This window comes from Cydia fagiglandana, chromosome 7, assembly GCF_963556715.1.
Source record: "Cydia fagiglandana chromosome 7, ilCydFagi1.1, whole genome shotgun sequence".
Classification (NCBI taxonomy): domain Eukaryota; kingdom Metazoa; phylum Arthropoda; class Insecta; order Lepidoptera; family Tortricidae; genus Cydia; species Cydia fagiglandana.
The window spans coordinates 10,648,938-10,666,970 of NC_085938.1; the positions used below are offsets into that span (position 1 = coordinate 10,648,938).

Sequence of the window (18,033 nt, forward strand, 5' to 3'; positions counted from 1 at the left end):
GCCAAATTTTTAGTTAATTTTTTGGCCACCCTGTATAGTGCTTTTTAAAACACGTAACAATAGTAACCTAATCAATCAGTACTACACTTGTACCAATGCGGCTGTGTGCCAGATATAGCCTAGTCGCATTTTTTGTCGTCAATCCGACTCACGCTTGAAGCTAAAGGCTCGCCTCTTCGGGACACTTCGGGCCTTCGGCCTTATGCGGATATCGGCCTAGTAGGGCCTTCGTAATAGCTGTCTACATAACGTTTCACTTAAACCATTGCGGCTGTCCCTAAAAAACCTAAACCGCATTTTTGTTCTTAAATCCGACTCACGCTTGACTATAAATTTCTAATAGGTTTTCCTGTCATCTTTAGGTAAAGGACTATTTTGTGTATTTTTTTCAGAATTTTAGACCCTGTAGTTTCGGAGATAGAGGGGGGGGGGGGGGGGAATGGTAACTTTTTTGTCTATTTTCTTGAATAACTTCTAAAGTTTTTATCGTAAATTTATAAAAAAAATATATTTGATATTCTCACAATGAGCTCTTTCGTTTGATATGTAACACGATATAGTTTGCAAAACTTTGTTTTTAAATTTTATCTTTTACCCCCCAAAAGTAGCCCTTATGTTTAAAATTCATTTGTTGACGTTACATATCCATCTTTGGGTCACAGACTTACATATGTGTACCAAATTTCAACTTAATTGGTCCAGTAGTTTCGGAGCAAATTGGCTGTGACAGACGGACGGACAGACAGACGCACGAGTGATCCTATAAGGGTTCCGTTTTTTCCTTTTGAGGTACGGAACCCTAAAAAGAGGTTAATAATGAATTATATAATATCTGTATCTGTGCTGATAACCTTTTTACCAGTTTATCTAAAACATAGATAGTTTTAATTAACAACATAACATATATCTATAGGTACGATATCTATTATGTATAACAAATAATTTGGCCAAGTCCGAGATAGCTCGAGGCATTTAGTGTTCCGTACGGCTACCATCAGTTTGGCATTGACATAAACGATATCGTGAACGTAATTTACTTCCTATAGGTATATCTCTTTCGCACTAATATATCAGTACGAGCGAGATGCATAGAAAGTAAATTACGTTCACGCCCACGGTAGCGTTTATGTCAATGCCAAACTGATGGTAGCCGTACCGCTCGCATCATTACATTTTACTGAGGTTGTTTGCCTGTTTTTAGGATACCGTATTCAACTACACACACAGAACAATAGTACAAAGTGTCTAAGTGCGAAGGCCGAAGGCCGAGCTTTAGCAAAATGTCATCGCTTTAGCACAGAGCAATAGTACAAGTGTCTAAATGTGAAGGCCAAAGGCCGACCTCCGCGTAGCCCGAAGGCCCGAAGCGTCCAGGATGTCAGTGCTTTAATACAGAACAATAGTACAAGTGTCTAAATGCGAAGGCCGAAGGCCGAGCTCCGCGTAGGGCCGAAGGCCCGAAGCGTCCAGGCTGTCAGTTCTGTGTATAACCACTGACATCTTGCAGGCTTCAGGCCTTCGGCCCTACGCGGAGCTCGGCCTCCAGCCTTCGCATTTAGACACTTGTATTAATTACCTGTGTTTAGAACTGACCTCCTGGATGCTTCGGGCTTTCGGCCCAATGCGACTTCAGCCTTTGGATCTTGCGACTTAAACACTTATACTTAAAAATACTTGGAAAAGTTACGGGAGGCGCGCGTCTGTCGGACGCTTCGGATCTTCGAATCGCTCCTTCGGCCTTTGCATTTAGTTAGATTCTTGTACTATTGCTTTGTGTTTGAATACCGAAGTCGAGCATCTCGCGAATGCTTGATGTATTATAATAATTTAGAGTAAGGCCAAGCGCGCACCACGATTTTTTGTCCTGCGATAATTTTGTCGCAAAAATGCAACGTATGTGTTTATATGTTAGTGCGCGCATATGCGACAAAAAAATCGCAGCGATTTTAAAATTGTGATTTGTCACATTTTTCCGCGATTGTTCGCGACGCGATTGTCGCAAAGTGAATTGCAGCATGCGGAGTTGTATGGCCCCGCGCGCACTATGATAATAAAATCGCACCCCGGCCGGACCTCAGTCGGCATTTCGCTCTCCAAACCCCAACATCATCTCAAAATGAGACGCTAGATGTTGACCATTTAATTATGGAAATAGACGGGGATCACCTTTGTGTTGTAAATGCTCAAAGTCATACAGCAATCGCATATTAAAGACACGTTTCATGACAAGCGACTGGTACGAAATCCATGTTGAGAATGAACAAATCGTCGACTTTTTTATCGCAGTGCGCGCAGTGAATTTTCTGCGATATATTTCAGTGCGATTCTAAAATCGTGTCGCAAAAATTAATATCGTGGTGCGCGCTTGGCCTATAATACCTTAAATGTATACTCCTTCAATTTGAATTTAGAACTCATTATTATTTTTTATTTGATTTTGTTTCTAGTTCTATGCCATATATATAGACTTTAATATTATTTAGAACTGCTAAGAAACAAGATCGGCTTACTTTAAATATTTCGTCAATTTTACCTTTGTTTCTAAAAACTGTGATATTTAACTGTCATAAACTATTAATGTCTTCCAAAATTATTTTTTCGTAACAGGACTGAGGGGCTACCGCGAAAACCGAAATTCGCAATTTGCGGGGATCTTTCTCTTTTACTCCAATGAAGGCGTAATTAGAGTGACAGAGAAAAATGCTCGCAATTTGCGAACTTCTATTTTCGCGGTTATAGCCCTGAATCTTGTTGCTCACCGATCCGTTCAAAAATATACATAAGTACTGAATATAATTAATAGATATTATAATTATACAATTAATACAGAAATGTAATGGTACTTAATGAAAAGGAATATTGTGTATATTGTTTCGACGAATCAGATACTCTCTATAAAATCTATACATGAGGCCAAAGCTGTTCATAAATATTAAATGACTTTATTATCTCTATACGCCTTACTAACTCTATGTGTCCTATTGTGGAAAAAAAAACACAACGACAGTCAAGAACGGAATTCTTAATTTGAATTTTTCACATTTTTGAGATGCCTAGTCCATTGGTTGGAAAGCCCGTTCGAAATTGAAACTTATTTGCAATATAATAAGGTCGTATTTTGTAGATCTCTCTCATACTTATAGTAGGCTATTGAGATAAAATTAAATATCCCACAAAAATAAGCAAGCAGAATTAAACTTTTGTGTCAAAGACATAAGTCATAAATTTCAATGCCAAAGTTTTAACTAAGGATGTTTCTCGCCTAATATGAATTGACCAGTGTAAGCATCAGTTAGCTAGCCCTAAGCAACCAAAGGTCAAGCTGCAGTTGAAAAACTAATAAAGATAAAGTTAAGCTGATAATTTTCCCGCCGTCTCCATGCTTCTTTAAGTTGGGTATTGACTGGTCAGCTGCCTGTTAGCTATAGTTTTCGCGAAAATCGCCAGGACAGAGGTGAAAATTTTTGTATGAAAACTTGCAACTTTAAATGCATTTTTTGACGAAACTATTGCAGTCTAAAATGAAGTCAAAATCAGTCCATCGCCTCAATTTTTTGCAAGCTTTCTAATGGTACCCCACACGATTCTTACAAATGAAAAAAGTTTCAGCCTACCCCTCTCAACCCCCTAAATTTCCCCCTTTAATAAGAAATAAGCAGTTTTGACTTATTTACAATATGAGTGGTGGTAATTGCTATAACTGTTCCAAATTTTAGGTATCTATGTCAAACGGTCTCTGAAAAAAACGTATTTAACTGATTTGCAAGACCGAAGTGATCCCATAAGTGTTCCGTAAACAAAGTTTTGTACGGAACACTAAAAACTACTATTTTGTATATAATAGTAGCCTTGAAATGGAGGAAATCTGCATAGTAAGAGAGCGATATATCATACGAGAAAAAACTGTAGGTACTTATGTGGCAAAAAAACTGTCTAAGCAATACGCCACCATATCCATCAAGTGCGGACAGAATAATTACCTTATATCAATCGTCACAATGTCATTTGTCCCGATTTAAAGTTTTGCATCGTATTAAAACAAAACATAAGTTAAATATTTTTAAATATGTAGTAGTATAATTATCTTAAATATTAAAGTATTACATTTATAACAGACAAAAAGGCAATTTGAATGACAACCTGTAGGGCTAACATGGTCGGCTCTTTATCATTTGTCACCATGCCTGTCACGTTCTAACAAATATGTAAGCGCAAAAATGACGCATGGCATAACAGGTGATAAAAATGCGGCCATGATACCGCTTCAGCACGTCAGGAAGCTTCGTAGATCGTTCACCTGAGCATGTGATTCAAGAGTCACATGCTACGTGAAATTTACATGTCCCTGAAATCATGTGATCAACTCATTAATTACAATAATCGGTTTTTATATTTCAAAACATGTATTTTATTGCGATAGCCGTAGGCGATGGTAATGATATTGGTTGGTACTTACTATTATTTAATTTGACATTATATTCATCAGATTTTTGCGCTATAAGTATATATCCAGCCAGTTAACTGTTTTTATATATATAGGTAAGGTCGGTAGTTACGTAAACTAGCCGAGAAACAAATTCTTTTATTGAATATCATCACATTATTTCCTCAATAGTTTGCCAGAAGCCATTAGATGCGAATAGAATAGAAACATATTTAAGATTTAGATACAATGATTTTTTAAATGTTGATCTACTATTTAATTTCTGCTATATTTTATGTAGCTATATTTGTAGCATTAGAAAAATGGTAAACATTCTTGACGTCCGTGTTTATTGAAAACGCTTTTTAAGAAAGGGAAATACTAATTGTTACATTGTTAATTTTTGTATTTTGCTGTGACTTCATTTTCAATAGTTTTTTTTCAATGAAAAGAAACGTCAAGATCGCTTACCTTTTTTCTAATGTTAAAAATATACCTTTTATATGAATATATATTATCATATAAATATATATTAAGTAATTTAGGTAATTATTTAACATGAGACTTAATAAATACAAAGTTATTAGTAAAAAAAACCTACAAATCAAATACACGAGTCCTCTTTCTTGGGTAGTCGGGTAACAATAAAATATATACACGTGCAATGAAAGTCAATGTAACGATAGCACGATATCAGTTTCTCAACAACTATTATGATCACGTGTCACGTGTTATAAAATAATAAATGTCATGATAAATTTATGGAGCGTTTATAAAGGATTATTGTCCTTTTAACAATGTGTATACCTAAAATGGTTTAATATATCAAAGCAAAAAATCCTGTCGGATATCTCAATTTTTATCCTTTTTCTTGCTCGCCTGTTGATAGGAATATACAGTATGTATCGAAATGAAAGAGACCCATTAATTAGGTCATACTGACCAACTTTTACTATGGGACCAACCCTGAAAACGCGGAAAATTGGATGTTTCATACATTTTGTTGGCCTGATGCTGAAATTTCCTATGGGAGAGTCATCTTTTTTCCGCGTTTTCGGGGTTGGTCCCATAGTAAAAGTTGCTCAGTATGGCCTAAACATTAATGGGTCTCTTTCTTGGCCTTTCATTCTGATACATACTGTATTATAGGTATAGTATGTAGCTTTGGCGCATTAGGATTTTTAATGCAAGCCATATATATTTGATGATTTTTTAATATACCTATTACATACCCACACAATCCTGCGTTGAATGTATTTATGACATAATGTTCTACTTTTCTCCGTGAACGTAAAGTTTTCCATTTCCACTTTTTCTTAATTCTGTCTTCTTGACTAACTGCCAGGTGGAGCCAGAAATCGTCACTGCCTTCTTATGGTTCCTTGGAGTAAGTGCTTATACCTACTTATATTTTGTTTTGGGTCTGTGTTCGTAGTTTTATGTCGGTGTTGGAATGGACGAAGTAAGAAGTTTATTCACTTACGGTGACGATCATCATGATCAGCTATTAGAACACGTACACGTAGCAAAAATTTTCACAAAGAGCCTCATATAACATATAACGGTTTCCTGCGTTCTTGACCATATCGTACCTAGGTCTACTTCGTTGGGGGCTTTCCTGCGCTCTATGGTATTTTATTTGCATGTTGGGTTGTTTGGTTATTTGTTTATTTCGTAAGTGTCCGCTAATATCCCTTTGATGTTAATATTTTCAAGGAATATTACCCATTCGATAGGTATTTATAAGCTTCGGTGTAAGAAACTGGACTTATCTTCTATTTGGGATTAGTCTCTAGTTTTTGCACAATAATTATCACAATATGACAGTCACTTTCGTAGAATCCAATTTTAGGATAAGGTTGCCTTAGCAGACTCCCAGGCTCCCAGACTCGTATCGCTTCGCTATAAAATATGTTTGCATGCGTAATATAACAGTTATTTTAGAATAGCTACATATTTAGATAGAGTTAAATTTTATTATAGGTACTATCCATATATCTTCCTATTCTAGTTTAGCTCTAGTCTAGCTCTTATCTATTTGGAATAGATAATCTATTCCATATTAGCTCGTAACTTCGTTTGCGTGGAATTGATAAAAACTATCCCGTCCTTCCCCGGGCCTCATCTATTTCTATACACATCTAAATCGGTTCAGCAGTTTAAGCGTGAAGAGATAACGGACAAACAGAGTTACTTTCGTATTTATAATATTAGATATTAGTAGGGTAGGAATATTGACATTTTACAGGACCTGTTGAGCAGATTAGTATCAAATCAACAGACATTTTGGATTGAGTTAAAAACACTTAAGAATGTATGATTACGAAATTTAGCCGCATGATCAGGATTTTAAAACTAGACGTAACCGGATTGGTTCAGTTTTAGTATTCCTAATGGGCGAGTTACGGTAATTGGAAATAATGACAGCTTCGGAATTTCATGTCCTTCATACAGAAGTGGTCAATTTGATCATGCTGGTACTTAGGTGCCTGACATAGTTTTCAATGCAGATGGTATTTGTTTCGAGGAGTATACACGGTGTTTCCTGTAACAGAAGCAATAAATTAAACTGCAGGCTGTACTCTTCAAACCGACCAACATTTGTTCAGCAACTTTACATTACAAAATAACTCATGTTTTGATTTTTATTACACTTTAAAGTTTATTTTAAGACGAAATGTATTGCAAATTTTGTTATGTTAAAAGCGTGACAAGTAACGTCAAACATACTGATGTCAGCGTACATTGAAGGCAATATTTATTTTGTATGAAAAAGAGGAAGTCTAAAGAATTCATAATTTTTAATAAGTTGCTGAACAAATGTTGGTCAGTTTGAGGAGCACTTTATTGCTCCTGTTACAGGAAGCAACCCTGTATATTAAAAACAAAATTTTCTACCTGCTCTTTAATAACGTAGGGTATGTTGCTAACAATTTTCGAAATCGTATCACATTATGATATCCCAAAAAAATATAAAATTAACAAAATGTGTAGATATCGCGGGCAGTGCATTATTTAAGGTGATTATATACATATATACAAATTTAATTAAAAAATATCTGGGTTATCTATGCCATCGATTGTTGCTGAAATGGGGATTTATTTATTTTATTTAATCGTATTAAATAATAGTAAAATAAATGAAATGGGGATAATTCATTATTACCAAATTACCTTCAAAGTCATGACAAAAACTATAGAAATACCTATTTTGCTTTGTAGCAGTGCGTGACATTTGTGCAAAACAATTACAACGAATTCCCATGAATTAACCCTGCCTCTTAATGGAAGTGTACCTATATCCTCATTTATTGAATTATTTAAGTAAATAGTTTACAGAAACTCGATATTTTAGATACTTGTATATTTATAAACAATATTTTACTTTTCTCTCTACTTTAATAAATAAATAAATATTATAAGTAGGACAAACGTCGCATTACACATTACAGTACACAAATTGACGCTTTTTTTAATGGTAATGTTGAGCAATAAATGTGGCCTTATGACGAATTGGAAACAGCCAACTTGTAAATAGATTAGAGAGTAAACAAAATTACCATAAAATAATGACTCGACGGGAATATTCCGATAAAGTGTGCCACGGTCAAAATTTAATTAAGCAAATAGTGACTGATAAGAAATTGAATTATGCATTTAGATACTTACATTATTGTCAGTTATAGAAAGTTCTATGGCATATAAATTGGTGCAGGTATATATGTAGTTATAATTAAAGTTAGTTTTACTGCTGTTCACAGTCACGCGAGGCTACTTTCGTTCTAGTAATGAACTAATGAGATAGTAGAAGAGATGTCAAATCTAAGGAAAATTCGAATTTGACAAGTAGATGTCGCTGCACAGTCCCGTACATTATGCGGTAACTTTAGTTTTTTTCATAGAGTTCTAATCAATCAATCGTTGGCTCTCGCTATAAACTCGTTTTTAAAAAGATTACCTAAAGAAATATCAATTCAGGCTCGGATTAAGTTCTTTCTGTTTTGTCATTAGAATTTCAATTTCGAACTGACAATAAGTCATATGCGCTATACCCGTAGTACCCGTAGTGTTGCCTTTGTTTTAAAATATTAAATAAAATTTAATATTATGTTACCTCGAGTGATTGACCCTTTCAATAGTTTTTTGGCTTAATAACCCAAAAAAATAGGCTCCAATATGATTCTAATTTAAATGGAGTACCTTATACGTAATAGTCAGTTCCAATCAATTTAATGACAATAAAATACCCTTAATCCTTGATTAGATTTTATACGGCAAAAATGATCACCCTATACCTATACTCTGTATTTTTAGGTAATTAAATAAATGTAAACAAATAATTTGTACATTTTCGGGTAGTTCACAGTGACGGATTCGTAGTCTTTGCTGCCCTAGACCCCAGGCCCTGTAGCCGCCCCTTTCTCAGCACCCATCATATTGACCCTTCGTTTGAGTTATTTTTTGTGATCATCAGCGAATTTTTGTCACAATTTGCCGCCCCTAATATCTTGCCGCCCTAAGGGCAAATCCGCCACTGGGCATTCAAGAGCTTTTTTTTATACCTAAATTTTTTTTATACCTACATTCAAGAGTTGATGAGGCTTGAATTTGAAACGTAAATTTTTAAATCTGGCCGATTAAAGGGTTAAAGTAAATTTAGGTAAATTTCTCATATGTAGGTTATCTACTTATTCGCAAAGTGGCCACATCATTGTAAACAGTAGGTACCCAACGCCCCATTATTTTTAATAACATAAGTATGTTTATTTAAAATAATGAGCGGTATCTTAAATACAAGTGTGTACCTACAACAATACTGAAAATACGTCAATGGCCATATAGATAAAACTCGCTGGGTGGTGCCGCACATTTGAGTCACGAGACTATCGTTTATGACCTATCAATATGCCCCAAATGGTGCCAATGGCATACGTTACATAATAAATATTATTGTTCATAAGAGGTTACATGATAGCTATTATTTATTATTACTTAGCGTTGTTTTTTTTCTAGGGAGCTTTGAAAACCACCTGAACTTTTAAATGTATTTTCTTTATAGAACTATGAATTTTATTTGATTGTGCATCCGTCTTTCTGCTACAAAATTAATACATTGTAACTAAGCTTCGTTAAAATGACGAAAATCTCACAGCTATTCTGGGTATTTTGAAAACCTCAAGGTGGTTCAACAACATTTTGTTTTACCGACATGTGACTGCAAGGTTTGCAAAATTAACGACTTGTTTTAGATAAGTATATTTATTAGATTTGCTTTCTTAAAGGCCACACACACACACACACACACACATAGCGTGATATAACGCGATTGTAAAGTTATTTACGTTACGAGTAAGATATAGGTAAATAAAATTATATTATATTTGTTATATTTAAACGTGTACGAGTACATGCAGGAAACTCGATTATTTAAATACGAATATATGTCTCCATAAAATACGAATAACAGTAGAAAACGGTTACTTAAGTATTATGGATAATATCGGTAAATATTTCCTTGAGGCCATCATCAAGAAGCATCTTTCTTGGTTTATATTATCTTGTTTACTTCAAGTGAAGGAAATATACTTAGTCTACTAAGTTATGTTCCGTTGTAGAGGTGAATTAGACCATAATAGAAAACATAACAGAAAACCTAGGTCATATGGAAACGATATGTATTTAATATGTATTTACCCGTAGACTTTAACTATGCAATGTCACTAATTGGTAATTACTTGTCAATAGTTCATCTGTGTACAACAACGGCTGTTTTTTAAAGAGACAAGTAAGGTCATTTTGGCTATGCGGGGATATCCATGAACTCTTGTCCATTACGGTTTTCATATGCAGCTCCATTTCACCAAATGGTGCTTTCCGAGAGCAAATACGAGTTACTGAAAAAGTACCTAAATTACCCATTTAAAAGCAAAGGTCCCCAGTGGTGGATTTGCAGCGTTGGCCGCCCTAGGCCCCAGGCCTAATAGTCCGGGAGCCGGCTGCATGAAACAAACCTCATCAAAAAATAGAATATACCTACCCTGTAGAGGTACCTGACATTTAGTAGATTCCAACGCACTTGGTCGGCCTAGGCTTAACCTGGCAGATTTTGTACAAATGGCAAAAACGTTGGACAAAAATTCATCAAAAAAAACCTCATCGAAAAATAGAATGAAACTTGTATGGTAGGATACCTGACCTTGAGGACAGTAAAAAAAAAGTGGTCGGCCTCACCTTAGCCTGGCAGTTTTTGCAGTCCGACCAGATTTATTGGGTCACGTGAGAGCTACAATTTACCTCATCGAAAAATAGAATAAAACAAACGGATTATAATAGCTAAAATAAGCCTGTCGACGTATGTCTTGGTCGGCCTCACCTTAACCTGGCAGTTTTTGCAGTCCGACCAAATTTATGAAAAAATCATCAAAATTTTTTTATCGAAAAATCGTATGAAACTTGTATGGTACGATAGCTGCCTTTGAGGCCAGTAATAAAAAAATGGTCGGCCAAATCCTGTGTTTGCAGGTTCCTGTGTCCGACCAATTTTGTGGTACCACGTGAGAGCTACAATTTACCTCATCGAAAAATAGAATGAAACAGACGGATTATAATAGCTAAAATAAGCCTGTTGACGTATGTCTTGGTCGGCCTCACCTTAACCTGGCAGTTTTTGCAGTCCGACCAAATTTATAAAAAAAACATCAAAAAATTTTTATCGAAAAATCGTATGAAACTTGTATGGTAAGATAGCTGCCTTTGAGGACAGTAAAAAAAAAGTGGTCGGCCAAATCCTTTGTTGGCAGGTTCCTGTGTCCGACCAATTTTGTGGTACCACGTGAGAGCTACAATTTACCTCATCGAAAAATAGAATGAAACAAACGGATTATAATAGCTAAAATAAACCTGTTGACGTATGGCTTGGTCGGCCTCACCGTAGCCTGGCAGTTTTTGCAGTCCGACCAAATTTGTGATACCACGTGACAGCTAGAATAGGACCACACATGCTGTATTCCATACGCATCATGACTTTGTGGACCTATCTGATGGGCGGGCGTATATGAAACGCCTTCTTGTACGTGCAGGTGATCCAGGTATACACCAAAGCTTAGTTTTCAATCGAACACTTGTAATATAAGAGGAAAAACTGCACGTGATCCTTCCAAAATTTAAATAAATGGTAAAATGTTCCTCCACGATGTTCTCAACGGGCATCTAGACTGCGTTGGATTGCTGTCACAGTTAGGGCTCCGCGCTCCCACGCGCCGAACTCGTCACACCACACTATTCCATATTCCCTGTCATCGTACCAATTATGGCAAAAATTCTATTCTATTAAATTCTGAGTAGAATCGCACGTACCTATAATAAATCGTTCCAAAACATTGACCCTTTCTTCTCCTCCAGACGTGTTTTCAAATCACAAATTGCAAAGCAACTTTCCTGGTAGTCACGCACTATCACACCCACTTACACACATACACCCACCCACCCACACACACACACACACATACACACACACACACACACGAACACATAAATTCCAATAAATGCATACAAACTAATAGATTCGCTCGTTTATGTAGGTACTGTATGTATTTTTATTTTACTATTTTTTATTTATTTTTTACGCAAAATTAGAGCTATACCTACTATTTTAGGATTTTTTTTCCAGTTTACAGTTATTATTAATTTTTTCTCTTTTTCCTTGTACCTTAAAGACTTACAAATTAAGTTATATTTACGATTCTTGTACAGCACAAGTTACAAGTCTACCCACAGATGATTTTTTATTATGTATAAATTACAGGAAGTTCTGTTATTGGCTATGCTATAAGTTCTCATGTTTTTTGTATATTATTTAATGTAAACGCTGTTGAACTTCTCAATAAATATAAATAAATAAAAATACACAAGATAACCTCACATATATTAAGTGATTATCTTATTGTTATTTCTTCGACTCGCAAAGGCGTTATGTGTCCTTCAAACCATTTGATCTTATACATTTCATCTCTTAATGTCCAGCCACAATGTGTTGCATCAAATTTGATGCAAGTGGATTCTGCCGCACACTGCCACATTGAATTTATGAAAGCCGCCCGTAACAAGCCATACGTCAACAGGGTTATTTTAGCTATTATAATCCGTTTGTTTCATTCTATTTTTCGATGTGGTAAATTGTAACACTCACGTGGTACCACAAAATTGGTCGGAGACAGGAACCTGCCAACACAGGATTTGGCCGACCATTTTTTTTTACTGTCCTCAAAGGCAGCTATCGTACCATACAAGTTTCATACGATTTTTCGATATAAATTTTTTGATGATTTTTTCATAAATTTGGTCGGACTGCAAAAACTGCCAGGTTAAGGTAAGGCCGACCAAGACATACGTCAACAGGCTTATTTTAGCTATTATAATCCGTTTGTTTCATTCTATTTTTCGATGAGGTAAATTGTAGCTCTCACGTGGTACCACAAAATTGGTCGGACACAGGAACCTGCAAACACAGGATTTGGCCGACCATTTTTTTATTACTGTCCTCAAAGGCAGCTATCGTACCATACAAGTTTCATACGATTTTTCGATAAAATTTTTTTGATGTTTTTTTTATAAATTTGGTCGGACTGCAAAATCTGCCAGGTTAAGGTGAGGCCGACCAAGACATACGTCAACAGGCTTATTTAAGCTATTATAATCCGTTTGTTTCATTCTATTTTTCGATGAGGTAAATTGTAGCTCTCACGTGGTACCACAAAATTGGTCGGACACAGGAACCTGCAAACACAGGATTTGGCCGACCATTTTTTTTTACTGTCCTCAAAGGCAGCTATCGTACCATACAAGTTTCATACGATTTATCGATAAAAAATTTTTGATAATTTTTTTATAAATCTGGTCGGACTGCAAAAACTGCCAGGTTAAGGTGAGGCCGACCAAGACATACGGCAACAGGCTTATTTTAGCTATTATAATCCGTTTGTTTCATTCTATTTTTCGATGAGGTAAATTGTAGCTCTCACGTGGTACCACAAAATTGGTCGGACACAGGAACCTGCAAACACAGGATTTGGCCGACCATTTTTTTATTACTGGCCTCAAAGGCAGCTATCGTACCATACAAGTTTCATACGATTTTTCGATAAAAAATTTTTGATGATTTTTCATAAATTTGGTCGGACTGCAAAAACTGCCAGGTTAAGGTGAGGCCGACCAAGACATACGTCAACAGGCTTATTTTAGCTATTATAATCCGTTTGTTTCATTCTATTTTTCGATGAGGTAAATTGTAGCTCTCACGTGGTACCACAAAATTGGTCGGACACAGGAACCTGCAAACACAGGATTTGGCCGACCATTTTTTTTTTACTGTCCTCAAAGGCAGCTATCGTACCATACAAGTTTCATACGATTTATCGATAAAAATTTTTTGATGATTTTTTTATAAATCTGGTCGGACTGCAAAAACTGCCAGGTTAAGGTGAGGCCGACCAAGACATACGTCAACAGGCTTATTTTAGCTATTATAATCCGTTTGTTTCATTCTATTTTTCGATGAGGTAAATTGTAGCTCTCACGTGACCCAATAAATCTGGTCGGACTGCAAAAACTGCCAGGCTAAGGTGAGGCCGACCACTTTTTTTTTACTGTCCTCAAGGTCAGGTATCCTACCATACAACTTTCATTCTATTTTTCGATGAGGTTTTTTTTGATGAATTTTTGTCCATCGTTTTTGCCATTTGTACAAAATCTGCCAGGTTAAGCCTAGGCCGACCAAGTGCGTTGGAATCTACTAAATGTCAGGTACCTCTACAGGGTAGGTATATTCTATTTTTTGATGAGGTTTGTTTCATGCAGCCGGCTCCCGGACTATAAGTAAGTAGTAAGTATAGCCGCCCCTTTCTCAGCACCCATCATATAGGTATAATGCCGAGTGCTGCCACAAATATCTCGCCGCTCTAGGCCCGGGCTTACTAGGCCTTAGGGTAAATCCGCCACTGAAGGTCACTTGATTTTTGCAGGGTCCCACTATCAGATCCTGACCTGATGACATTGGGTGTAACTGAACCTATACACTTATACAGTTACAATTAAGAATTTTTCCAAATCGAATTTTAAAAACCATTAGAGCATACCTAGTTTTACTTAACTATTATGTCTTAAGAATTAATTAACTTCCTATCTGGTAACTTACGATGGTGATATTGTTGATCCTTTCAAAATACTGATTATAAACCATTTTTAATAATTAATAAAACCACATTTTAATACATATGCTAAGTACACACACAACCATACATATACCTAGTATTATAATTTAAATCTTATTTCAGCGTTTTTACCTATCCCAATACAAATACAGACACTCTTATCAAGCTATTGTAGTCTGGTCCTACGTTGTTTATACCGGAATATGAAAGGAGAGGAACGTAACGTTTTCGAGTGTAAAATTGTAAATATACTAAATATTCATAATTACTTTTTATGGTCATGTGAGTTATATTATATCGTTAATGTTTATGCCACTGCTGCACTGCTGGCGTGTTTCAAGCAAATATTAAATTAAGTAATTATTTACATAATTAATTAATTTAAAATAATTAGTAATTTTTAATTAATTTAAATAATTAATAATTAATTTATAACATTAATAATTTTTAATTAAATTAAATAATTATTAATTAATCATTAATTTATATTATATTTCAATTTAATGCGACGAGTGATGCCGCTATGGATTGATTGAACACCTTTTGCGCCTACCACTGCCGGTCCTTCGACTACCGCCCAAAAAACAGCTTCTGAAGCCAAACTGGGACAGCGGCATAAGCAAGGAGTCGTTTACAAAATTTTACGAAATAAATGTTCACCTCTACCGTAGGATTCTTTAAGAATATTTTATGTATACAGTCTGCTTCTAAAACTCGATTTCTTTCATTGCAGAAACGACACCACGCCATTTGTTTACAATGGCACAACCACGCCCGTTATCTCCAAAACCCCGTTACCTCAGAAGCCCAACAACAGCAAAGCTGGTAGGGGCAAAGCCCTTAGACAAATCCTAGCGTCTTTAGTGGCGAATTTGGGAACTATCAATACTGGCATGGCATTTGGGTTCTCCGCTACGGTGCTGCCGCAGTTAAAGAGCAATGAATCTAGTATACATATCACAGAAACTGAAGCCAGTTGGATTGGTAAGTTTATTATTTAGTATTTACTCTCATTTTCACAACTCCTTAGGGGTGTAAGTTCCAAGAAATGCTTTGTAGTATTAGTTATGGCATTCGATTTGTTAGCTACGCCCACGCAATATGGGGCGGTGGGAAATCTAATAATAGTAGGTACAACCACGGGGAAATTATATTAAGCCATGAACTGGTAATTGGCTTCAATATACGATGCAGAAGTCAGAGAAACGTACTAAAACTTTCACATAAAGCCCTTTATTCTGGAGTTATTTTTATCGCTCCTAAACTGGGCTGCAAGTAAATGAAGACAATACATTTGATATTTCTCTTTAGAATTTTGAGAGAAAGTTTTCATCTATGTTTTCTTATATGGCTGGTTATGTGATGGTAATATTTCTTACGATATGTCCAACTGCTATTTCAGTTAATATTAAATTTTAGCCCTTATAACACCCCTTTATAAGACGATTAATACCTTAGATAGTAAGATTGACGAGTCATTGAGTAATATTTATTCTAATTAAAAACTTTCATAATAAGCTAGGGTATTTTTTTTCTAGCCAGTCTCAGCGCGGCCGGCACGCCTGTGGGCTGCCTTCTCAGCGGCTACCTTATGGATGTGATCGGCCGCCGCCTGACGCTCTTGATCACAGAAGTGCCGCTGATCCTCGGGTGGCTGCTCATCGCTTTTGCTTGCAATATCCCCATGATCTATGTCGGTAAGTGTCGGTAAGCTCAGTTAATACCTATGTATTGTCGATAAGTCCCCATCAGGTTATTAAATAGGTACCTACACTGCCTTTTGCCACATTTGTAGCTACTATCCCAGTTTCGTCACGCAGGATTTAATTAATTTGTAATGGACGGCAGTAAGTATAAAAATAGTTCACGAAAACAAAGTACCTATCCTATTTTTGTATGAGAGTGGCGTAGGTATTTCGCTCCGCTTTATTATCGATTCGTAGCATAGAGCCGATAATGCAATGAAAGCCAAATCATTTCAAGTTTATTTAACCAGGATTTATTGCATGTCGATTGGACTTATCGGATTTGAGGAAGTTATATTCACGTTTAACCTTGTAAAGCTTACGTAGACAACATCGCAAATAAAGTCTGGCAAGGGTTCTCATTGGGTCTAACAGTTACAGGTGTTAAGGAAAGTTCGGTGTACACCTATGAAATTATATATAATTACCTACGCAGGAAATCAGATACTTACTGTTTCTGAGTTGCCTGAATTGAGATTGCATCCGGCCATAATAGGCTATGCAATTTTCATCGCGACATAACTTTTCTAAAAACTTGTTAAATAATGGTACCAAAAGGAAATTCGCACTCAGGAGGGGCAAAAAAAGGCTGAGGGAAGGGTTGTTGGAGATGCGTTCATCTGTGTTTACAGCGTACCCGCTTATAGTCAGACCGTAAAAAGTCTGCAGCGATTTTGATAGCCCACGCAGTGCAAGTGTCATTTTAAACGTCAAACTTCTATATGAAATTATGACGTATACATAACACTTACACTGCGTGGGCTATCAAATCCGCTGCAGACTTTGTTTGGTGCGACTATACATACGGCCCGATTCCAACTTTAAGATACGTCAGTTAATAGATCTAGAAAAGATATGGATTAGATATGTCAGTGTCAAACGTGACGTTTTTTCAAACAAAAAAATCACTTTTAACACTGACACATCTAATATAATGGATCACATAATGGGCAGATAATGGATCACATGGCAGAGAAAGGGAAAAAGGGTAAATTCAAGGCAATAGAACTAAACGATGTTTTAAATTCCAGGTAGACTGATGATAGGACTCGGGTCCGGAATGGTGGGTGCTCCGGCCCGCGTTTACACTTGCGAAGTATCCCAACCGCATCTACGAGGCATGCTGGGTGCATTGGCCTCTGTCGGGGTCTCCACGGGTGTTTTAATATCGGTAGGTTGCTATTTTTTTTCTAATACTTAAAGTTAAAAATATACTAAAGTGTGCAGCTTCGCTCCACACGCACGACTAGCAAAAAATTATTCCGCAGAAGAGTGTTCTATTGGGGGTAGATTCAGCGGACTAAGAATCAATGCATGAAAGTTTATTTCATATAGGTAGAGTAACTTTTTCCTAACGGTAAATGATTTCCCTTTTAATAAATATAACTGGGATCCTAATAACTGCTTAAAAAGAGCAAATACAACGATATTCCTTAATTTAAAATATACCTTTGCCTATTTGCAGATCCACAAGATAAATATTAATCCTTTTTTTTTGCGACATGAACGGAATTCGGCTTGTTTGCGTACTCTTAGATTTAAAAATATGGAGCAAGCAAATACACGTGCATTTCCTAACAACAGTTGTCTTTCTGTTTCACACTAAGCATCATAAGACAAATAAACGCTTTCATAACATTATGTATTAATTATGCAA

General features: G+C 36.1%; 1 protein-coding gene across 2 annotated transcripts in view; it reads left to right on the forward strand.

The window, feature by feature from the left end:
- LOC134665837 (facilitated trehalose transporter Tret1-like) overlaps positions 1–18,033 on the forward strand; it is a 42,604-nt gene that overhangs the window by 13,650 nt on the left and 10,921 nt on the right. The window contains exons 2-5 of one of the 2 annotated variants that reach the window (XM_063522858.1): positions 5,769–5,810; positions 15,365–15,615; positions 16,170–16,328; positions 17,408–17,547. In XM_063522858.1, coding sequence (XP_063378928.1) covers positions 5,769–5,810; positions 15,365–15,615; positions 16,170–16,328; positions 17,408–17,547 — 592 coding nt within the window. The remainder of the gene's footprint in view (positions 1–5,768; positions 5,811–15,364; positions 15,616–16,169; positions 16,329–17,407; positions 17,548–18,033) is intronic. The other variant, XM_063522859.1, reaches the window with a different exon arrangement.